At 41.4% G+C, this 23,892-nt stretch overlaps 1 protein-coding gene across 4 annotated transcripts in view; it reads left to right on the forward strand.

Annotated features, from left to right (window-relative positions):
* limch1a (LIM and calponin homology domains 1a) overlaps positions 1-23,892 on the forward strand; it is a 58,682-nt gene that overhangs the window by 12,549 nt on the left and 22,241 nt on the right. For 2 of the 4 annotated variants that reach the window (XM_034189284.1, XM_034189286.1), the window contains exons 2-14: positions 6,457-6,527; positions 6,631-6,700; positions 6,779-6,885; positions 6,970-7,000; positions 7,092-7,202; positions 9,766-9,893; positions 12,126-12,196; positions 15,539-15,740; positions 15,857-16,078; positions 17,216-17,524; positions 17,726-17,989; positions 19,099-19,356; positions 22,931-23,692. In XM_034189284.1, the coding sequence (XP_034045175.1) occupies positions 6,457-6,527; positions 6,631-6,700; positions 6,779-6,885; positions 6,970-7,000; positions 7,092-7,202; positions 9,766-9,893; positions 12,126-12,196; positions 15,539-15,740; positions 15,857-16,078; positions 17,216-17,524; positions 17,726-17,989; positions 19,099-19,356; positions 22,931-23,692 (2,606 nt within the window). The remainder of the gene's footprint in view (positions 1-6,456; positions 6,528-6,630; positions 6,701-6,778; positions 6,886-6,969; positions 7,001-7,091; positions 7,203-9,765; positions 9,894-12,125; positions 12,197-15,538; positions 15,741-15,856; positions 16,079-17,215; positions 17,525-17,725; positions 17,990-19,098; positions 19,357-22,930; positions 23,693-23,892) is intronic. The other 2 variants (XM_034189285.1, XM_034189287.1) reach the window with 2 other exon arrangements.

Raw genomic sequence — 23,892 nt, forward strand, 5'->3', positions numbered from 1 at the left:
TATTTCATCAGTATTTGTGGATTAATGACCTAATGTCATAGAGCTATCAATGGCTTCTACAAATGGCCACACCATTAGCATCCAAAATTACATCACACAACAATTTCACTTGATGCAAGCACCGATGCAAGTAGAGAGTAGTAGAGATACTTGATGCAAGTACAGTTTCCCCTCTACTCCCCATCATAGATGATTTGTTCAGAGAGTTAACCACGCAACAAGCCATACTATTATGGATATTTGTAATTAGATGGTAAAAAAAAGCAGACCTTCACATTAGCTGCAGCAACACACTGGATTTATTTTTTTTTAATCTTTTTAGCATTGTGCATTCTGACCAGGTATTTCTGCTTGTTAATATAAATTACATTATGACCAACTTTTGCTTGTCCTCGATCGGCCCCAACATGAGCACACCACAAGATTTAAATGGTATCTGCTGCTAACATTCACCCAGACCGAGTGGAGACATGCGCTGTGAGGGCGGCAGGCGGCAAGAGTCAAATTACTGTTACTGGCACCAAAATACTCCTGTGTCCTTTGGCTCAGTTTATGTCACAGACATGAATACTGGCATAACACACACACACACACACACACACACATCCCCACGCAAATATCACTTTTTTTCTTTTTTGCTCTGATGAAATGTTCATAAGCTGACTCATGCCCACAATTTCACTAATTGGTGTTTTCGCAGTAACGTCATTAACCTTATGTGTTGTTTGCAGCTCTTTATCCTCATGCTGACCCGACAGTATCAACGTGGTATTCTGGCTTTTCTTCTCGACACAGTGCTCTACAATATAACTGAATTATGCATGACCATGTTGTCAGTGCTTTAAAAAAAAACCCTGATCTGAGTGATGAAAGACACGAAAGAGATGAGAAGCACCTGCTGATCTCTTCCACAACACAAAGATCTTGACTCACAGCTGCAGATGCAACATCCACATCTGTGTGCTTTTTCTCTTATGCATGCTGAAAGTGGTATAGAAAGAAGATGAAACACAAGTTTTAGTGAAGAGAGCCGCTAAGAAAAAAAAATCCAGATGAAGCATGATGTGAAATACTTTACGTCCAGTTCTGTGATGCAGTGAAAGTGTTGGATCACTGCTACGGTCTGTGTCAAAGGTCACTCACACTGTCTGCTGAAGTGGCTCTGTGCAGGATTTCATTAAGGAAGGGATTGTGCATTTGTGGGGGAGAGTGCGCCCCCCCCCACTGGGGTTTGGTGGGCCAATCCGACAATATTTTGAATTCCTATCTGTAGACAGCTTCTGGTGCCTTTTCAGAACGAAAATAAAAATGAATTTCTTACATTTAACTTGTAAGTTACAGTAATATCATGTTGTTGTTGTTGTTGTTGTTATTACTGAGAATCTGTCGCTCGGCAACACAGTGGATTAGTGTTTAGCACTGTTGTCTCACAGAAAGAAGGTCCCAGGTTTGAGACCTTGAGTTTGCATGTTCTTCACGTGTTTGCGTGGCTTCCCTCTGGGTGCTCTGCCCCCCCCCCCCCCCCCCCCCCCCCCCACACACACACACACATACTTCTAAAGACATGCAGGTTAGGTGAATTGATGACTTTAAATTTACTGTAGTTGTGAGCAAGTGTGTGAATTCATTTGTCTGTTTGTGTCAGGCAGCCCTGTGATAGACTGTTGGCCTGCCCAGGATGTTCTCGCCCAATGTCTGCTTTTGTAGGCTCTGCCTCCCCTTTTTGTGACATTTAATTGGAATAAACTGGGTTAGAAAATGAATGTTATGTAAACCACCCCCCCACCCCCCCCAAAAAACAAAAAAAAAAAACATTTTCTAGTCCTGCCCCTGAAAACTTGCATTCATGTTATGACCACATTTCTGGAGGTGCGTAAACTAAATGGTTTTAAACATTTCTGGACTGTTTGAATGTGAACTATTTAGTGACTCATTTACCTAAACATTACTTTCCATTTTTGAAAAGAACTTAAAGAGCAATGAAAATATGGATCTTTTGCCCATGGTCCTGAAAGAAAACAGTGTCCGATTAAATTGCAACATGAACAGTACTATTTAATAAAAACAGCTTTGAATGTCATAAAAAGTAATTAATATAATGAAATACAAGAAAAGACCTGAGTTTATAACTTCAGTTATTACATTTTTTTCTTCTTATTATTATTATCACTACTTTATTTAGCACTGTCACGTCCTCCTGGGCAGGGAGCACTTAAGTCTCAACCCACACTGAGCTATCTTATATTGCCCTGACCACAAGACTATCCCTGTTTTTCAAGCTGTTTTTGTAAAAATGCTGACACTTATTTTTTCTGTTGTTTAACATAAAACATAAGAAAATGATAAGAAACGTGTTATGGTTTCTCATCGTTTGATGTAAGGTGTAAAATGTTTGTTGGATTGCAAATTAAAAAGACAAAGATGCTTAATTTACAATTACATAAATCACAGAAAAGGACAATATCATAATTAAGAAGGTCAAATCCAGAGATATTTTGCATTTTTGTTTGATAAAGTTATTGCCACATTGGCCTGAATACAAGATGGTCCTGATTATAAAACATTTTCATTTGAGATTAATGCTAATAAAAGCACACTTAGGGCTAATTCTTACTGTAGTTTATTTATTTAATAATTGAGTAACCACATTATCTCCATTTGCAGTATAAGGAGTACACTGACAGAGTGTGCATGTGCCTGCGGTCACAGTTAGTCTGCTGTTTGTAATCTGTACTGTAATCTGGATTAAATGTCTAAATGGGAATCAGTCAAACTGATCTTTTCCATTCATCTTTGGCTGCTGGTTACACAACAGCTTCAGAAAAAAGAAAAAAAAAGTGTGTGGGTAGTCTTGTGTTGCTGGTAGTTTCTGTCTCGGATTGTTTCCCGAATCCTTTGCACACACTGTACGGAATGGATTTAACACTTTTGTGTAGGTTTGAGGATTGTGGAGCCTTGGAAGCTGCTGTTGTATACTGTATGTGTGGGTTGTGTTTGGGAAAATATGACACAGAACATTATGTTCTAATTTTATTTAAAGCACTATATTGGAAGAATCCAATGCAGCTGTATTTATCGAGCATTCTTTAAAAGTGGCAGTGTGTAACAAAATGGTCCACAGCAGATAAAGCAAGAAAACAACAACAAATACAAACAAAAGACGTAACAAGAGACACAATTGCACAAGAACTGTCATTCTGAGTTAAAGCTAAGGAATAAAAACACCTTTTTAAATAGCCAACGTGGCCAAAGTCTGGAAGTTATGAAGGTAGGGTGATGTTTTTTCTGTCTGGGACAGTGAGGTGCAGTAGAAAACACTTTCAGTGGTCTGGCATGTCAGTACAATTTTTGTGTGTGTGTGCGTACGTGCGCTTGTGTGCACACGCATGTTCCACTACGGTATTGAGGTACTTCTTCCCATTTCTGCCACACTTGCTCTGTGTATGTACTGTAGATTGACCCCAGAATTCCCCTTAAAGGATTTGTTTTGGGAAAGCATAAAATCTCTGTGGTCAAAGGTCAAAATTCTTTCTCTTTATGGTTCTTGTGTGGCACCTTCCTAATGAGACACCTTTTTATAGGCCATCTGCTGACAAATTATACCTTTGTTTTTCTGCTGCCTGATTCTGTTTTTTTTTCTCTCTCTCTCTCTCTCTCTCTCTGTCTGGGGTGCGGCTCCATCCAGAAGTGGGAGTGGGTGGCTTCTTCTGTAATGGTCATGAAATAGACGTGATCTACGGACTCAACCCCTCCCCCTTCCTCTCTACCCCACCCCCCCCCCCCCCCCCCCCCCCCCCCCCCCCCCCCCCCCCCCCCCCCCCAGCCACCCTCCCGTCTTCGACACCAGCATGGTCTGCCAAAATTTCCTGTATATTTGTATTGTCAAGTGTGTCGGTAGCGCACTTGACAAGGGTTCGGTAAGGTTAGACCTTACTTATGTGAAGTGCTTTGAGGCAGCTTTGTTGTGATTTGGTGCTGTATAAATGAAATAAAATAAATCATCAGTAGGGGCTAAACTAGCTTATATTAATTTGCATTGACAAGGAGCAGGATTGCTTTATAATTTCTGATAGTTTTAACTTGACTTCATTTATATAGCGCTTTTCCATCTGCATCAGACGCTCAAAGCACTTTCAGCGCCTTTGACCTTTCAGTATTCAGCTAGTGTCTTGGCTTACCATGCCTTTTTGCACCTCCCTTTCTTCAGGTGTTCAATGCTTTTTTCCTGTGCCATTTCACATTATTACACATAATTTATGAAAATCTCTTGTTTGATTTCTTTGTATGTGTGGATTACTTTGATTGTTACTGACATCTGGTGAAATTCCATGTCAGTAGTACCTTTAGAAATACGAGGTCTATTAGAAAAGTATCCGACCTTATTATTTTTTTCAAAAACCATATGGATTTGAATCACGTGTGATTACATCAGACATGCTTGAACCCTCGTGGGCATGCAAGAGTTTTTTCACACCTGTCGGTTACGTCATTTGCCTGTGGGCAGTCTTTGAGTGAGGAGTCGCCCACCCTCTCGTCGATTTTTTTTTTTTTTTTTTTTTTTTTTTTTTTTTTTTTTTTTTTTTCATTGTTTAGGAATGGCTCAGAGACTGCTGCTTTGTTTGATCAAAATTTTTTCAAAACTGTAAGGTACAACTGAGTGGACACCATTCGATAAATTCATCTGGTTTTCGGTAAAAATTTTAACGGCTGATGAGAGATTTTGGTCTGTAAGTGTTGCTTTAAGGACGGCCCACGGCGCCTGACGGCGATCTGCGCTTCGAGGCGGCAGCGTCCCGCCGTTTCAAGTTGAAAACTTCCACATTTCAGGCTCTGTTGACCCAGGAAGTCGTCAGAGAACAGAAAACTTTCGGAAGTAGTCGGCATGAGGAGTTTATTCGGACATTCCATTGTTAACGGACATTTTGTAATGAAAGAACGTGCGGGCAGAGTCGCATGTCGGGCCGGACCCGACCGTGGGGGGTCGCGACAGGAAAAACACCTCCGTTGGAAACCTTAACGGGCAAGTTGGAACATGCCCAAGCTGTTAAACAATTTCTCAGTTACTCACTTGTTGAAAGCCATCAAAAGCCGCCTGAATTTTACAAATGGTTTTCAACACGGAGGTGCTTTTCCTGTCGCGGCGCACACAGATTCGCCGAGTCGTCACGGAAACGACTCGGTGTATTTGCGCACACGTCTTTCATTAAAAAATGTCAAACAGTGGAATGTCCGCATAAAGTCCTCATGCCGGCCTCTTCTGAATCTTCTCTGTTCTCTCACGACGTCCTGGGTGAATTAAGCCTTAAATTAGGATGTTTTCAGTTCGAAACAGGCCGACGACGGCGCCTGGAAGCGCTGCGCGACGTCCCGCTCCGTGGGAAGTCCTTACAGCGACAGAAACACCCCATAATCTCTCATCAGCCATTAAACTTTTCACCGAAAACCAGCTGAATTTCTCGAATAGTGTCCACTCGGATATTCCTCACGGGTCCAGAAAAAATTTTGATAAAGCAACACGCGCCGTCTCGAGCAGCGTGTGAAACAAAGGAATTCAGCCGAGAGGGCTGGACCACATCTCACTCAAGGCCTGCCCACAGGGAAATGACGTCAGCGACACGCGTGGAAAAAACTCACGCATGTGCACGAGGGTTCAAGCATGATTGGTGTAATCGCACGTCATTCAAATCCATATAGTTAAAAAAAATAAAATAAAAGTGTCGGTTTCTTATATAATAGACCTTGTATATCTCCTGAGAAAAATAGTAATGTGTTCATTACATTTAACCTGCTGTGGATATACACACAAACACACCGTATCCACATGCTGCACCACGAGCATCACCCCACCCCCTTGTCTGAAGAAAGTTGATTAAACACTCATCTAAAATGTTTTTTTTTTTTTATTAAAGTCACCCACTCTAAAATAAATAAATTTTGTGACTCCAACAAATCATAAAAAGGAAAAAAATTAGTTTTCACAATTATTTCTGCCAAACTTGGTATGTCAATGAAGGTTGGTGCTGAAATTACTATTAAGAAATTAATCATGGCGAAGGTCAAGGCAATTGAATTTTCAACCCCATTTGCACCAAATGCAGCACACACTCAATTGGATTCTAGAATTGCCCCAGTAAGGTCAGTATGAGGTCACCCATTTGGGTGAAGGTCAATGTTATTGGGCTCAAATATCAAACTACCTTGACCATTACTGTCTCATGCCCACGGGTACCGTTGCCTCGTTTTCTTATAAGGAGGATGTGACTTGAGCCGACATTTGATCAGTATTGTTTTATGGAAGTCTTTCTCTGTTCCGCTTTACCGTGAACTTGTGTCTAGTGATGTAGCTCTATCAACAGCTTCTCCATTATCGTTGTTAGTTGGTTTCATTGTGTTCGACACTAAACCCAAGTTTTATTCATGGCTACACGTGTTCTCCTGCCCATCCCTCTTCCCCAGGCTGTAACAGGGAAGAGATTTGGCGACAAAGACTTCCGCAGTGCTTTGGAGAACGGTATCCTGTTGTGCGAGTAAGTCTGTCTTATCACGCCTGTTCACATTTTGCTGAGGTGGCACTAATTTAGACAAGATAAACAAGGTTATTGGATAAATCTCTGTCTCTGTTTCATGCAGACTGCTGAGTGCCATCAAACCAGGGCTGGTGAAAAAGATCAACAGACTGCACACTCCAATCGCTGGGCTGGTAAGACGCATACTTGAGTGTAAAGTAGCCTTTTCTTGAATGTCAGGTCTGACTGTGGTCCCCCGCTGAATGTCCCAGGACAACCTGTCAGTTTTCTTGAGAGGCTGTGAGGAACTGGGCCTTAAGGGTGCCCAGCTGTTTGACCCCGGAGACTTGCAAGACACTTCCATACGAGCCAACCTGAAGTAAACACCTTTTTTTGTGTTTTTGGCATTTGTCCTCTTGCTTGTATTATTGCATGACTGTAAAGCTCACCCATCTCTTTTTAGGGACTCTGACTGCAGTCGGAAATTAAAAAATGTAAGTTGTTTTTAGCTTTTTGTCTCGCATGCTTGATTGCCTTTGATGCTGAAAACAAAATCTCAGCCCACAGCCCTATGTTGTCTGTCAGGTTTTGAACACAGTGTTCTGGTTGGGGAAGGCTGCTAGCGGCTGCGCCTCATACAGCGGTCCTACTCTCAACCTGAAGGAATTTGAAGGACTCCTCGCACAAATGAAGTTGGTAGGTGGTGCTGTGGCATAGGATATATATATTTGTGGTTTAGTTCCAGGTGGGTGCTTCAGGGTACCTGTCGGTATCCTTGGATAAGACACTTTATCAGAAGTGTCCCAGTCCACCCAGCAGTAAATGGGTACCAGGTGTTTCTGGATAAGTAACCTATGGGTGACTGGTGTCCCGTCCAGGCAAACTTGTAGAAAACATCCGCTTCATGCTGTAGTATCTGTGGATAAGAGACAGCTCGATGGGCCTCAGGGTCTGTATCCAGAGGAGGAGTGGGGGTTGTATCTGTGAGTTTCCTGTCATTGTTGGGGTGCAGGAGAAATGCCTGACTGAAGAAAAACACACTTCTGTTTTTGGTAACATAAACTCAGCTCCTGTTCCAACCAGGCAGTACAGGAGTTGAAAAGGCTGTTTTTGATCTGAGACCTGATTCAAATATATTTGTTGACGCTGCTTGGAGAGGAGGTGCAGCATATAATGAGTAAAAACAACCTCCAACTAAATTCAGGGATGAAATATTTCTGCTTTTTGGCAAATTTTCACTTTTTTGCCAGTCGCCATCATTTTTGAGATCAGTGCAAATCAGTTGAGAAAAATGGGGGGGTGTTTTTATATATATATATATATATATATATATATATATATATATATATATATATATATATATATATATATATATATATATATATATATATACTCAACAAAAATATAAACGCAACACTTTTGGTTTTGCTTCCATTTTGTATGAGATGAACTCAAAGATCTAAAACTTTTTCCACATACACAATATCACCATTTCCCTCAAATATTGTTCACAAACCAGTCTAAATCTGTGATAGTGAGCACTTCTCCTTTGCTGAGATAATCCATCCCACCTCACAGGTGTGCCATATCAAGATGCTGATTAGACACCATGATTAGTGCACAGGTGTGCCTTAGACTGTCCACAATAAAAGGACGTCCCAGATAAAACACAGCGTCCAGTTTGGAAATGAATGGCACATTCCACTGTTACAGGAGTTTTTGTCATGGAAAGAGGAGCGGAGGCTTCGCACGTCGCGAATGGTGTCCACTTTGATGTCCCTCACAGTTTCTGAAAAAATTTTGATCAAGCAAAACGGCAGTCTCTGAGCCATTCCTAAACAATGAAAAAGCGACGAGAGGGGTGGACCACTCCTCACTCAAAGCCTGCTCACAGGCGAATGACGCAACCGACAGGCGTGAAAAAACTCACGCATGCGCACGAAGGTTCAAGCTTGGCTGACGCAATCATACGTGATTCAAATCCATATGGTTTTTGAAAAAAATAATAAGGTCGGATACTTTTCTAATAGACCTCGTGTGTGTATGTGTATATATATATATGTGTGTATATATATATATATATATATATATATATATATATATATATATAAAATAAAAAACATGTTGCAAATCTGACGTGCAGCGTGTTGTTGCAACCGCCTTTGTGCCGCGGGCTGCTAATGACCAGCCATAAATAGGTTGTCCCTGTTGTTTTTCACACCAAATAGCAATATAGCAAAATGGCCAACAGGATTTTGGAACATAAAGACGACTCACGACTTACAGAAATTGACTCTACAGTGAAGAATCGTTTCAGGTGGGATTGGCTTGCTTGTGTTGTACCTACCAAACTAGCGGGAAACGAGGAGACTGTCAATTGCGTCCTCTGCCAATGTTTTCGCAAGATCAATGCCTGGAAAAGTGTTGTGCATTTTCTGCTAGGATGCGTTAGTTACACTTCGCATGGCTTGAAAGCATTGGAAAGTCATGTCACTAGCAGTAAACATTGTAACGATACAAAAACCAGACGGTTAAACAACATGTTGCCCGGTTCTAGAAAATCCTCGACAGCATCGTATGGCGTCTCTCCGCTTTTCAAAAAATTAAAGACAAGACCAGAGGTGGCCAGACCGATCGTATCTGTAGACAACACGTCAAAAAGTTTAGAAGTAGACTGCAGTATATTTAGGTTCTACAGGTGAAGTGGTTGTGCATTACAGCGTTACAGGTTTGTTTAGTTTCTTTTGCTTCATGTTGAAAAGATATTTGTAAATTCTTGTCGAGAATGCTACTAGAGGAGTGATTTTGAATAAAGAGAGTTTTTTTTTCTCACCAAAATGGGTGCTGCACTCACTGCAGTTTGTCTGGAATAGCCCCAGATTGTATCGCAGAGCTTCTAGAATTCAAAAATTTACCCCCCTAGTAATTTTGGGTTTAACCCTGTAAATTGGCCTGATATTATTATAATGATAATAATAATAGTTTTTGTCTAATGTGTAGAATCAAAGTATAGCATTTTTTCAAACTCTGTCTTAAGGCAGAAGAGATGTTGTGTGTTGGGGATCATTTTTGCAACAAGTCCGAAAATTGTACTTGGTCTGTTTGCTGTCATGTACCATTGGCAACATTTGGCGCTCTCTTACCTCGTGCTGCACTTCATGTGCACTATCCCCCTTCGCACATTTTTTTTCCCTCCTCCTCATGATTTTGCAACATTTGACTATTTCCTGTTGTGTTTTGTGCACACGTGTGTTGGTAGGAATCAGACGAGGGAGGAGACAGTCTGCAGAACCGCAGCGTCAGAGACAGTGGCTACGACTGCTGGGACTCTGAGAGAAGCGAGTCTCTCTCTCCACCGCGACACACTCGCGACAACTCCCTGGACAGGTTAGACACAAACATGTGACCGTACACACTGGGAGCATTTCGGGTAATGTAACTTTGCGTGTAGGAAGTATTCTGCACATTTTTTATGCAAAAGAACTTATTTTATGAAGCTGCTGTAATGTGCCGTGGGGGTATTCTGGAGTTTGTCTTGTTCAGTAGCACTTTGATAAAAAAAAAAAAAAATACTAAATACAATTTATGATATTTTAGAAATTCCTGTGTCATATTCCAACCAGTATTTAACAAGCACGACATCTTACAAAGTTTTTAGACTGAAAAACCAACTCCTGTTGTTGTTCCTGCCACAGAAATGCGTAACACCCTGCAAAGCTTTTAAGCACCTTAGACTTCAATAAAAACGTAGCATTTTTGATCTTTGAAATGTCTTTGGGCCAATTGGAATTTTCCAAACTTTCTTATTCCAACAAAAATATAAATGTTAGAATTTTTATGCCCCACCCTCTATAAAAGAGCCATTAAAATGGGTTGCATCTGTCCCTGCATCCATCACACCACTTGTCACCGCCATAACTCATTAACGCTTCCAAGTGTCAGTTTCATATCGGAACATGATAGAAATCTTGAACGAGTTCATATGTGATCACTCTGTGACTCTTGTAACGTCTTTGACCTCTGTGACGGAGTTAAAAGTAGGTAACTGTCAAAGCCTTGTCGGGGTCTCACTTTCATATTAGATACACATAGTCTGTGGACCAGTCTTGGCCGAATTTGCACATGAGGGCTCTGTAACCCTTGTCAACGAACTATACACCATGCCAACAAAAATTGAGGGGCTGGGGGAGGGGGGTAGTATAGAAAATTCCTTGTCTATCTGTCTGTCTCTGATAATTGGACTTTAAAAAAAAAATCTCATTTCTTAATGTGCTGAACTTAACTAGTTTGTTAATTCATGTGTTTCATCACAAAAGATTTACAACCATCAATATATAATACATACAAGCTACTAGTAGTGAGGGAGTGTTGGCTTGATCCCAGATCTGTAGTGAAAAGTAGGTCACCGTCAAATCCTTGTCATCGCCGTAACTCATCCACACTTTCAGGCATTACTTTCAAATGCACATGCCCTCTCAACCAAAATCTTGGACAGGTTTACATATGAGCGTTCTGTGACCTTTGTGACCTAGTTAAAAGTAGCCCACAGTCAAAACCTTGTCGCTGCCATAACTTCATATATGCACTAAACTGAGACACTTGATATGCTTTCATACTTTTATGTATTAACACTTTACACAGGCGGGCTGAGAGTGGAGATGTATGATGTTTGTTTACAATTACGATAAAAAACAAATCAGTTTTCAAGTTATAAGCCACAAATGAAAAAAAATGACATATTTTACAAAAGCACATTTATTTGTAGACACCAACACACACCTTACATTAACTTGTGTTGGTTATTACATAGAATGAATGAGTCAACCAATCAGTGTGAGCAGAGGCTCAGTTTATCCATAATCCCTTTGGGCATCTGTGTGTGCTAATGTTCAAAACTTCAGAATTAGTGTATTATTTTAAAATTCAAAGATATGTGTTATATTTTCACTTTGTACAAATGACAGAGTTGACAATGTAGTTATTCTATCTGGATTAATTTGATTTATAAATCAAAACAATAAGTCAAACCTGCTTTCCTTTTCAAGATGTCTGCCTCACGGCTGGACCACTGTATGCTGTGAAGGAAAATTACTTTTGTTGTTGTTTGTGGGTTTTTTTTGTTTTTTTTTGTGGAAGCCTGGCAGCCAGGCCCCTTCTGCTGGTGTAGAGCTGAGCTTAGCTGCTCTCAGCTGCCTCACTGCTACAAAATACGTAGCAGACAGGAGACAACAGGGTTTATAAATGTTTTTCACTGTTACTATGTAAAAAAAAAAATGTTAGCGGTCTAAAAGTTATCGGAACTAAATTTATCAGAAGCTAACTGGTCCACCGATGGTTATTGAAGTTAGCTGAAAAGCTAATCTGCTAACAAAAAGTTAGCTTCGCTAATTAGTGGTTAGCAGAACTATGCCATGTGTGTGTATGTATATATTTGTTTGACACTGCCAAACAAATGAACTATTTTTAAAAGTGAAAAGTGATCACATGTTTGACCTATTTACATTCATTATAAGTAATGGGTATTTTGCAGCTTTTCACTGATGTGTACAGTATCTTTGAAAACAGCCACGTATTTTGCTGTAAAAGGAGTTTTCCTGTTGTGCTCTTTGTTTCCGACAGCCTGGACTCCTTCGGTTCTCGTTCACAGCACAGTCCATCCCCTGATGTGGTGAATCGGGGCAACAGTGACGGTTGGTTGGGATTCGTTCCCCCCCACTTAGAGCGATTCACTAAACGCAGGCATACAGATGAATTTCCTCACATGTGGGTTTAACATCAGTGTGTGGTGGCTGTGAGATCCAGCAGCTGTTGCTACAGATTTGGACTCTGGGAGGTTTACGCTGAGGTCAACATCCTGATTATCAAGAGGGACAAAACAGGCATCCTGTTTGTGTCTTTCATGTTGAAAATGTGTGCAGCAGAAAAACACTGTTCCACAGCACAGAAAAGTCTCATTCCCTGCATTCCTTGCGGGTCACAGAGACAGCGTGTGGCCTTACCAACTGGCCACCCCCAAAATGTGTTGAAATGGGTCAGGTTAACCCTTCATTGGCTGCATTTCTTTCAAGCTGGATGCTTCCTTATGATGCAGTAAAATTCTGGGGAGAGGTGATCAGCTGTGCAGCAGAGAGGAGGGGTTCATATTAAAGGCTGTGGGAACTGCATTTATTTTTAAATGGGTGTGTAAAAAGTCTTTATTTGTAATCTTGGAGACAAAAGAAGCAGCAAAATTTGGTGTAGCGTTTGGACTTTACCACAGTAAATGGATAAAGTTTTGACTAGAAAAGCAGTGATTAGAGTGAATACTCATCCCTTCCACCACTCCATGTTACTGAGGCAATGGAAAACAGTAAAAGCATTTCCTGACAGATGTGCACGAGCTCAGTAAATGGGGAAAATTCCAGCATGGTGCATTAATGATGCATGCACACAAACAGTGAAATACATGTGTATGTCCTGTAGCTTGTTGTGGCTTTGTGCACTGATGTTTTTGTCTGTAATAATCTCAGCCATATTTGCTGAATTGATGGAGGGCAGAGGGCATGGATGGAGGGCATCTTCGACTGGACTGGGTTGCTTGACGTGAGGACGTTTCGCTTCAAATCACAGAAGCTTCCTCAGCTAAAATTCTTGCTCTGGTAGTCTGACTTCTGTCTTGACTCTTGTAGAGAAGAATAAACCAGAAGCCAACAAAAGCTGGAGTTTTTAACCTAACCAGACCCCTCCTACCGAGAGGCCGACTGCTATAGGCTAGTGAATAAACAATAGCTCTAATTAGCACCTATTGTGCACTCTCCTAATGATGGGATGGACGCCTCCCCTGATGGCTCCCTTGACGACTCTCGTGATGACGTGAATGACTCATTACCATGAACAAAAGACTGAAACTGCTTAGACCTGAGTACCCCATTGTAAACAGGGGACAAAGTGTGTCTGAGACCTGCCCCCCGGTTAAGGCTGGGTTTCAACTGTTTTACAAAGAATGCTTCCTTGACACCTCTCTTAAACCATTTCTTCTCTCTGGCTAAGATTTTAACTTCCTTGTCCTCAAACGTGTGGTTAGTGTCTTTCAGGTGGAGATGAACTGCAGACTGAGGTCCACTGGCGACCTTTCTGCGGTGCTGGTATAGCCTCTTGTTTAAAGGTTGCTTAGTCTCACCTATGTAGTGTTCATTACAGTTTTCCTGACATCTGATATAATACACTACATTGCTCTGTTTGTAACTAGGGATCCTGTCCTTAGGGTGAACTAATTTCTGTCTCAAGGTGTTAACCGGTTTAAAGTAAACTGGGATTTTGTGCTGTCTGAAGATCCTCTGTAGTTTTTCCCTACTCCTGCTAAATAAGGGAGAGACACTCCTCTTCTTCTTGTCTCTGTCTCCTGTCTATCTGGTCTCTTTGTTTTTTGGGACTTCTGCACTTTGTTCAGGGACCATCGTGGGTACCCACATACTGTGAGGGCTTTCCGTACAAGTTGTTGTTCTTTAGCCCTTCCCTCTGCAGTTGTGGGCACTTGTAGGGCTCTGTGTTGAAGAGTCCTGATCACCCCGAGCTTGTGTTCAAGGGGGTGGTTTCAGCCAAAGAGCAGATATTGGTCGGTGTGAGTGGGTTTTCTGTAAACCTCTGTCTGGAGCTGCCTGTTCTCTCCAATCGTAACATCACAGTCCAAGAAGGCTAAATGGTTGTTTCTGGCATCCTCACGTGTGAACTTGATATTGGAATCCACCGAATTGATGTGTTCTGTAAACTCCTCGACCTCCTGTTGCTTGATTTTAACCCATGTGTCACTGACATATCTGAACCAGTGACTGGGAGAGATGCCCGTGAACGACGTCAAGGCTGTCTTCTCCACTCGCTCCATGTACAGATTGGCCACAATGGGGGATACCGGGGACCCCATCACACAACCATGGATCTACCTGTAGTAATTCCCCCTAAACAGGAAATACATGGTGTTAAGACAGATCTCCAAGAGTTGGCAGATGTGGTCTGGTTTGAGTTTGGTCCTTTCAGGTAGAGACACATCCTCCAGCAGTCTCTGCCTCACAGCTGAGATGGCCTCAGCGGTGGGGATGCAGGTGAACAACGAAGTCACATCAAATGACACCATAGTGTCATTTGATCCGTGCGTGTTCTCACAGACACACACAGCTCCACATTCAGCACTGAGCACAAATAGTGTTTTTAAAGAACATTATCAGAGGTTGACTGATTTTTGGCCAGTTCTGCCTTGAGTTGAATGCTAACATGGAACGTAAAACAGATCACCAGTCAGCGTCTTTTGTCCATGGGCAGAGTGCTCGCTTTTTTTTTTTTTTTTTTGGTGGTTACAAAGTCCAGTCTTTGTTCACTGCAGAGCTGAACAAAGAGAAAAAGTCTGAAAAGCAGAACAGTGATTAAAACAATAAACCCTCCAGTGTCTGAAAATACTGTTAAATCCAGAACAAAATCCATTTGGCCACCACCCCTGCCTGAGCTGTATTTATATATTTATGTATTATTTATGTATTATTTTCATAAAGAGTTTATCAAACATTGCCCAAAGCCTTATTCAAATTTCAGTATATTTTTTGTTTTTAAGTTTTTGTTGATAGCCAAGCATTTAAAAAAAAAAATACCACCTCAGTATCACTCATTGTTTTGTGTTAACTATTAAATAGTTTTTTGTGTTTTTTTTAAATGCATTAAAAGCTTGGATTTTATTAAAAGGCTGTTTTTGTTTACATTCAGTAATTGTTCTGTACGATATGCTTAAAACATAGTAATTTGGGATAGGGAAGTGTGGGATGAGCTGCTTTGCCTGCTGTCACCACAACCCAGACCCGAATAAGTGACAGAAAATGAATAGACAAATGAATGTTAATTTAGGGTGAGCAGCTTTCAATGGACACAAACAAACAAAAATAATCATGGCAAAGGAAGACTTGAAAGCACCCCCCCCCCCCCCCCCAAAGAAAAATAAAGAAAATCCTGATTCAGGTGTCATAAAATTCCGCATTCAAGGGTTAAACTTGTTTTCATTCATCTCGTAGGACGAGGCAGCGACTCAGAGGCTGACGGCCATAATAAGAAGCCAGACGTGCGAAAGGACGACATGTTGGCCAGACGGACTGTGAGCAGTGACTCAAGAAGCTCTGTTCCCTTTAACCAGTTTCTCCCCAACCGAACCAATGCCAGTTCCTATATCCCTGCTCCGAGACGGAAACTGCACACGGAGGATGGAGAGCAGCGCAGGTAACAACAAACACACAAATACAGTATATGTAATAATTAATAATGGGGGAGAACAGTCACACGCGGATGTCTTCCTCACTTGTGCCCTCTCCCCGCCCTTACACACTATTCCTCAGTCACCCTGAAGCAGTTCCAGGGCAGTGTGAGGGTAAAAAACAAGGCCCACACTACAAAACTCCCAAAACTGTCACTTGGGCACCTGACGGCAACGTTGACCATAAGGATCTGACCAAACGGGAAGAGGATGAGGTGTCCCAGGAAGTCTTGGAGCAGAGGAAGCTGCAGAAATTGCAGAAAGCTGGGATTAAAGTTCTGCCTGCCGCCGTTCGTTACAGCAGGTCAGGGAGGCGGAGCTTGAGAGATGTTGTCAGGCTTTGACTGTTTTGGCCGTGGTCACTAACATGATGTAACTTCTGTCATTTGCTCTGGATTGACTTTGGGGCCGTCTTGCAGCTGTTAGGTTTGAGTTGCTGTTGGCTTTTGTTTTGTTGCTTACTACCTCCTAGTGAGAGGATTTTGTTTAAAGGGGTCATATTATACACTTGTTCAGTAAGCTAATATACGGTGCATCTGGAAAGTATTCACAGCGCTTCACTTTTTCGCATTTTGTGATGTTACAGCCTTATTCCAAAATATAGTAAATTCATTTTTTTCACTCAAAATTCTGCTCACAACACCCCATAATGATGCCATGAAAAGTTGTTTTTGAAACTTTTGCAAATTTATTAAAAATAAAAAGCTAAGAAATCACATGTACATAAGTGTTAACACCCTTTGCTCAATTACAGCATCAAGTCTTCTTGAATATGATGCCACAAGCTTGGTGCACCTATCTTTAGGCAGTTTTGCCCCATTCCTCTTTGCAGCACCACTCAAACTCCATCATGTTGGATGGGGAGCATCGGTGCACAGCCATTTTCAGATCTCTCCAGAAATTTTCAATCAGTTTCAGGTCTTGGCTTTTTTTATATAAATGTCCATGTTCTTGGTCTCTTATTTGTGTAAATGCATTTTCTTTTCTTTTTTTCTTTTTTTATGCCTTGACTACAAGATGATTCAAAGCTTTTATGCTGGCATATTCTGTGTTGTGATATTTTCCAAAACAGGAGTTGGCAGTACCGAGCTCACTGAAAGCTGCTAGCAGTAGACGGAAAATACTCGAGTAATGGGAAATCAGGACTTTAAAGCTTATGTAAACATTACTGTAATTTTTGCTACTTTGTACAGTATGATCCCTTTATTTCATGTCAGTTTTTTTTTTGTTTTTTTTTTTTGCCGTGTGCCAGTGATTGTGCTTCTGTGCCACACATTTTATTTTCTCCAACACATTGACACGTTTGGCGATGAACTGTGACTAATTGAGAGGACTCGCTCTCATCCTGCATGTCAAGTTGGAACTTTGCACACTGCTACTATCTCTGCTCTTAATGAGGCTATGAAATAACATTATTCCGCCACTCCGTATCCAGCCCCAGCCCTCCCTCGCTGGAGGAACAGAAACCGAAGTTACCATCCCCAAACATCATCCTTCGACGGGATAATGACTTTTTGAAAACAGAGAAAGCTGCATGGGATTCCTTCTCAGATGGGGAGGAGGAAGGTGAGTTGCAGAAAGTTCCAGACGTTCGGAAAGATGACTTGGCATCCAGACGAGCTGCCCACGGACTCGTTATCCCCAAGGTGCATCAGTTCATTCCACCCCCAGTATGTAGCAGCAAAGACAGAGAACGCTGGGAGGGAATTATCCGATCCTCACGACACACCCTGCAGGGGAAAGAGTCAAGGTTAGACCGTGTGTGTTCACCCCAGTTTGCCACTTTTCCTTTTCCTCTGTTTCCTCCGCCTAACCTCTAAATACTCTTCCTCATCTTCGTACTCTTCCTTTCATTGGTTGTTCTGTTTGGTTTGGTGTGTGCCGTGTGCACGTGTTCCACATTGTAACACTGGTCATGTGGTTGGTTGCATTATACTGGATGTGTGAACAGTAAGAAGGAAGCAGTCCCTGACATCATTAGGCGCAGAGACAACCCGTTCCTAAACTCCACCCCTCACCACGAGCACGAGGCGGATGAGGAGGCAGAAGCCGAGGAGGATAAAGCGGTGCCTAATAAGCAGAAGGATGACCTGGCTCTGAGGCGGGTACAGAGTCAGCCTGTCCGTCACAGAGACGGAGCAGCCAGCTTTGTCTCTGCCTCCATGAGCCAGGCAGATATGGAGACGTGGGAGAGACTCAGGATACCTGAACCCAGGTGCCCAATGTGCACACATGTGCAGTATGGAGCTGAAATGAAACAAAATGTGCTTGTAGTGTCGACTTTCAACTTTATTTAATAGGCTTTAACCATAAGTAATTGGACAGTCTAAATATAAGCATCATTGTTTGTACAAATCATTACTTTTTCAGCCAGTTTTCTTTCGGCATGAAAAGGGATGGATGCATGAATGTTTCCTAGCACTGACATCTCTCTGTCCTTGGGTTAACTTGTAAAAATCTGTTATTGGCAGTAGAAAAGCATTTAGCACACCAACTCCCAAACAGAGGCGTAATTGCAATTTGACAGACATGACACACATTCCTGGACACCGGATTCTGCTCTGCTTCCGGAGTAACTCAACCTATATACAAATTCAAAATTAACACCCACAGGGATTTGGCTTCAACTTTAGTGCGTTATAGGAAACAAATTTGGCCGCAGAGACGCAATAAGACAAATCAACAGAACCGCAAGTCCAAGAAAGATGAAGCAAGTTGGTATTGAAGGAATGATCAGTTTTATATCTAGTTTACCACAGTCCTTTTTCTAGTTTTCTACTGTCCAGTATCTAGCTGACCGCAGTCTTGTATACGTGGTTGGCCACAGTCTCATATCGAGTTTCGCTTAAGTTTTTTCCTCTTCCCATGTTCTCAAACTTGTTTGTTCTCCTCTTTATTGTGTGCTTTAGTCCTCTAGTCTTCTGTGATGGCCATTGACAGAGGGTAGGGATTTGGCCGGTGTGTGAGACCGAAAGAGGCGAATGTTGGCCGCGAGCGCTGTTTGCTTTGTCTTTCTGGTCTGTGCTGATGTCATTAGGCAGGATAAAGAGATTTTTGTGTTGCCAGAGCAGTGGTGTTTGCCAGAAAATGTTGCTACTCCATTTGATCAGGCTAAAAAGTGCTTGGTGTAAAAAAGTGTGTGTGTGTGTGTGTGTGTGTGTGTGTGAGAGAGAGAGAGAAAGACAGTGAGTCTTTGTCTCAGCTCCATCAGCTTTTCTTTCTCCTCACATTGAACGGTGTGAAATTCTGTTGCTGACGATTTCTTTTCCTCCTGTGCCTTGTCGGTTTGTGTGTTTGTGTGTTTCTCTGAGCTTGCGTCTACAGCGAGGCTAGCCAAGCGCCGGTGTGTCAGGCTTGTCTGGAGAAAAATTGTGGAAGTTCTTCCAGTGCAACAGCAAAGAGCAAGCAAGGTCATAGCAAAGTTGTGACCTTTGGGGGTGTGACTGAGATCGAGCAGCCAGTAGATACGGCCGCGTCATATGAAGGGGAGGAGACCGAGTTGCTAAGACGACTCCTTGCCAAGGCAACTGTTGCCATGCCTACTATTGGCCTGGGCTCCCAGCTTTCAGAGCGGGAACACAGGTATGGAAAAGGCCAAATCCAGAAGAAGTTAGACCGTGAATAGAAGTTATTATATAACAGCTGAGTGGAACCTTGTCATTTGATTGGTGGTTTGTATGTCACGTGACATGGATTATTCGTGCCATTTGTGTTGCGTTGCATTTAGCGTGCACAGTGGTTCGATTTACCAGGCAAATTCAGTTCCATATGTTTTGTACCATTGCACGTTGTGACTGCCACCTACACTAGCAGGGGCAGCGTTTAGCCAAACATGGCAGAGTTTGTTTTGCTGATGGACAATGATTTGAAGGCGCTATTTGACTGTGCAAATTTTTCTAATACACAAAAAAAACGTAAGCTGTCTGGAGGCATGAGGAGCTGTTAGGATGAAAAGCTGGACAAATTCCTGACGCGATTTTTTTTTTTTTTTTGCTGGAGTGAGGAAAGTGCAGATGGCACTCTGTACACGAAGTCAGTGGATCACGGGCTACATCATCAGAATTGTTTTTTGCAAGTTGACTGAGAACAATTTTGGACTCCTATTTAAAGTTTGTATTGTATTGTTAAGAACCAGTGATAAACACCAAAATGTAAGTCCCTTTTCTGTTGTTTAGAAATTAATAAAATATCAAATGACAAGGATCTGTTTTTGCTGTTATGTAAAACAAATAATTGTTTTTCCATTCTTTCAATGGAACGAATATTCCAAGATTCCATCTTTCACTGAATGAAATATTTGTACCATTGAACTCATAAACATTCATTATTTGTACTGTTTTGCTCCTGAAAACCATGTACATCTTTTTATTGTCGCTTAAACGTTGCTCATTACAGTACCTGTCAACACTTTTATTTATATACATGTATAATATAAAATATGCTGTCAAGTATTTTAAATTAGGCAGTTTGGCTGCACCCTTCCACACTGCATTGAATTGATTGTATTTTGAATGCAAAAGTGTTTTTCACAATCACATTGTGAGAAGCTGTTTTAAATTACCAATTCGTCCTGTAGAAGGTCTGACATTTCTTCTCTGCATACAAAAGGTTTATTTCTCTCAAATTGTGTTGACAAACTTCTTAAATTCCATGTTAGTGAGTGCTTTACCTTTGAACGAGATAATACATGCACTTGGCTGGTGTTGACTATCATAGTGGTGATTAAACCGCATGATTATTGCACAAATGTGGCTTGGACCGGTCACAATAAATAAAGTTTGTTTATATCACGCAACACCATGCCAGATGTCACAAGTTTTGAGGAAGTGCACAGTTGGCACACTGACTACAGGAATGTCCAAATGTTGCTCTTGAACTGAATTCTATTTTACAACCATAAGCTACCTCAAACGTTATATCGTACTTCATCCAACCGGCCACACAACCACAGACCATGTGAATCCACAGCAGCCCAGAAACGCCACATTTGGCCTCTTAACTGAAACAAATGTATTTTTTTCAAGATCATCTGCACATTTTAGTGTCTTTTTTTTTATTGTGACCAGTCTGACACATTTGTGCTGTAGTCAGGGTCTTGCTGCACCACACCTGCCGGGTGGCTGGATTATCATGGTAAAAGCGCTCACTATTTCTGTCACATGGTACATGTCAAGGTTGTCCCCTCTCCCCTTTTTGCTTTAGCAATAGAGCCACTATCAGTAAGTCTCAGAATCTCTTCCTTTTTCCAGGGTGTGACTAGTGGAAGTACAGAACATAGGGTTGCTCTGTATGCAGAAGATTTACTTTTATATGTCACAAATCCATCTAGTCATTTATGGCAGTACTTCAAAAATTTTGGCTCTTTGTCTGGATATAGGCTTAACATACAAAAAGTGAATGCTTGACTATAAATGTAGCTGCGCAGTGTCTCAGACAAACTGATCTTCCTTTCCGTCAGACTCATTCTGGTTTTAAGTACTTGGGAATGAATGTAACTGGCTCACCTCAGGCTCTGTGGGTTGCAAATTTTACTCCTTTATTGTCCAGTATAAGGTCAACTTTTCAAAGACGGCTAATTTACCAGTGTCTTTTAGGGAGGATTAATATAGTGAAAATTAATGTTTTACCCAACTTTTTATACCTTTTTCAGTGTATTCCTCTGTTCTTACCCTTACCAAAAAGTAGTATATGCAAGTATGTTTCAAGTATACTTCTAGTTTACTTTTTATATACTTATCAGTACTATTTTTTTGGTAAGGGATACCCAAAACCTTTTTTTAAATCTATTAATCAAACTGTCGGCAAAAACGTTTGAGGAAGGTTTCTGGGATAAGGCTGTAGATGGAGTTCATACGTTGTCATCTTGTGCAAGACTTTCCCTAATTCATTTTAAAGTAGTACACAGGCTGCATTTATCAAAGTCCAAATTATCCAGAATTTATCCCAGTGTTTGTGATCTGTGTGATAGATGCAACTCCTCTCACTGTGATTTAAGTCATGTGTTTTTCTTTGCCTTCAGCCATATTGGATTTCAGGTTTTGATGTTATCGGCTGGAGCCTTGAACACTCATTGCTATTTTTGGAGTTCCTGAAGTCCCCACTGTGTCCTTAACTAACTCTCAGGCTGATGTAATTGCCTTTACCACATTGCTACCATGACACAGAATATTATTATCCTGGAAAACCGCGTCCCCCATGCAATTCTTTATGGTTGAAAGACCTCTCTCTCGCTCTTTTTTTTTTTTTTTTTTTTTTTTTTTTTTTACTTGAAATCAAGTTTAAACTTAGGGGGAGGGCTGATGGGTTTTTAAAACTGTGAAAACCTTGTATCACTTATCTTGGCTCATCAGAAAAAAACATTCGGACCTGATTGAGCCGACTGTCGTGTTTGTGTGCGTGTGTATTTAGTGGGGCCTGTGGTTGGTATGTTGGGATTGGATGTTCATTAATGTTCCAGTTGTAGCACAAGTTTGTTTTCTCTGTAGTTGTCCTTTACTTTTTAAAGATGTTGTGCTGGTGTTTTGTTTCTGGCTGGTAGTTAAAGTTAAATAAATGTTTTTTAAAAAAATTGAAAACCCATCACTACCTTTTGTTTTTTCTGAATGAAATTTGGGGGAAATAAGCCTTTTGTGTGTTTGGAAGAAATCAGATCTTTTACTATACAACTCATGAAAAACAGTACTGAAAACAGAAGTATTGCATTTATTATTTTTTTGGCAATAGTTTGCATGTTTTTTCTAAATGCCAATTTGTTTTGGGATGCTTTTGGTTTGAGGTTGTGTCTTTATTGTCAATACTTCTTTATAGTCATATTTTGTAGTATTCGCCCTGCCCCGCTCTTCAGCACGTTTGCCTACATTTTTATTACCTCTACCAAGAAGCTTATTGTTTTGCTTGCAATTACTTGCTGCATTTTAACAGCAATTCTTGTATTCTAATGATGTGATTTTGCATAATGCTTGGTGAATATGCCGAGCCAGGCCTGGAATACAAATGTGCACAACTGACAACATTTTTGCGCTTTGCATGTTGATACATCATTGGTCTCGGCGGAGGTTTGTGTTCAAATAAGTGCCGTTCCTGCTTCATATTTGCATTGGTCAGGGATCGTGTGTTTGTCTTGCTGCCATCAGAACTTTATATGATGCTCTCACAGCCAGGAAGATGGAGCTGACTTTAATCAAATAGCTGCTCCCTCACTTTGGAGTCCTGAAGCTCCACATGGGCGTGCGGAGCTGGACGCTCGCCTGGATCAGTGGGAAAAGACACCTGAGGAGGAAGAGGAGGAGGAGAGGTTACCAGATATTCAGAAGGATGACATGATGACAAGAAGGCTCGGAGCTTTCAATAAGATGAGCAGTATCACAGCAGTTTACAAAAGGTTTCTGCCACTGCCTGCATCCAAATGCTGTGCAGAAGTGGAAGATACTGCAGATGGAGCTCAGCGGAACAAAATAACATCACAGGCAGGAAGGAATGAGAATTTGACAATCAGGTGGGCTGAAATTTGTCGCAAGAAACCACTAACAAGTTTGTTGTGTTGTGTTGCATGTGTTCACATTTGCATATCTACATATTTCTCTCCTAGAGTGGAGAAAATGCAAAGCAGAGTTCTCATGGAAGCTCCGGAACAGCATCCTGAAGTAGTGGTAGGCCAACCACTGTGTCTGACTGAATGCAAAGAGCAAGAAGATGAAGAGTACAATGAAAATGGCCCTGTGCCTGACCTAGAGAAAGATGACATGATGGCTCGAAGGACAGGATCCTTACAAAAACCCAGCAGCACAGGGAGTGCAAGTCAGTCCTTCAACCAGTTCCTTCCAGTACCGGGATCAGTGAAGTATAAAGTCAGCCCAGTGTCCAGAATGAAGCAGCTACGCAGCAGATCTAATGTCTCCAAGAAGACGGCTTATGTCGGGTATTGAACGCCGGGATGTGTGACCTATGGGGAGCCTGAGAGGTTTTATTTATAACTTAACTAAATGCAAAATTTAAAGCTGCAGTGTGTAGGATTTGGGGATTTTATTAGCAGAACTAAAATATAGCATTTGTAATAATCTATTCATTAGTGTATCGCCTGCAATAAAAGAGAAACTTAATCTGCCTTTTACATTTTGC

Source organism: Thalassophryne amazonica, chromosome 15 (assembly GCF_902500255.1).
Source record: "Thalassophryne amazonica chromosome 15, fThaAma1.1, whole genome shotgun sequence".
Lineage (NCBI taxonomy): Eukaryota > Metazoa > Chordata > Actinopteri > Batrachoidiformes > Batrachoididae > Thalassophryne > Thalassophryne amazonica.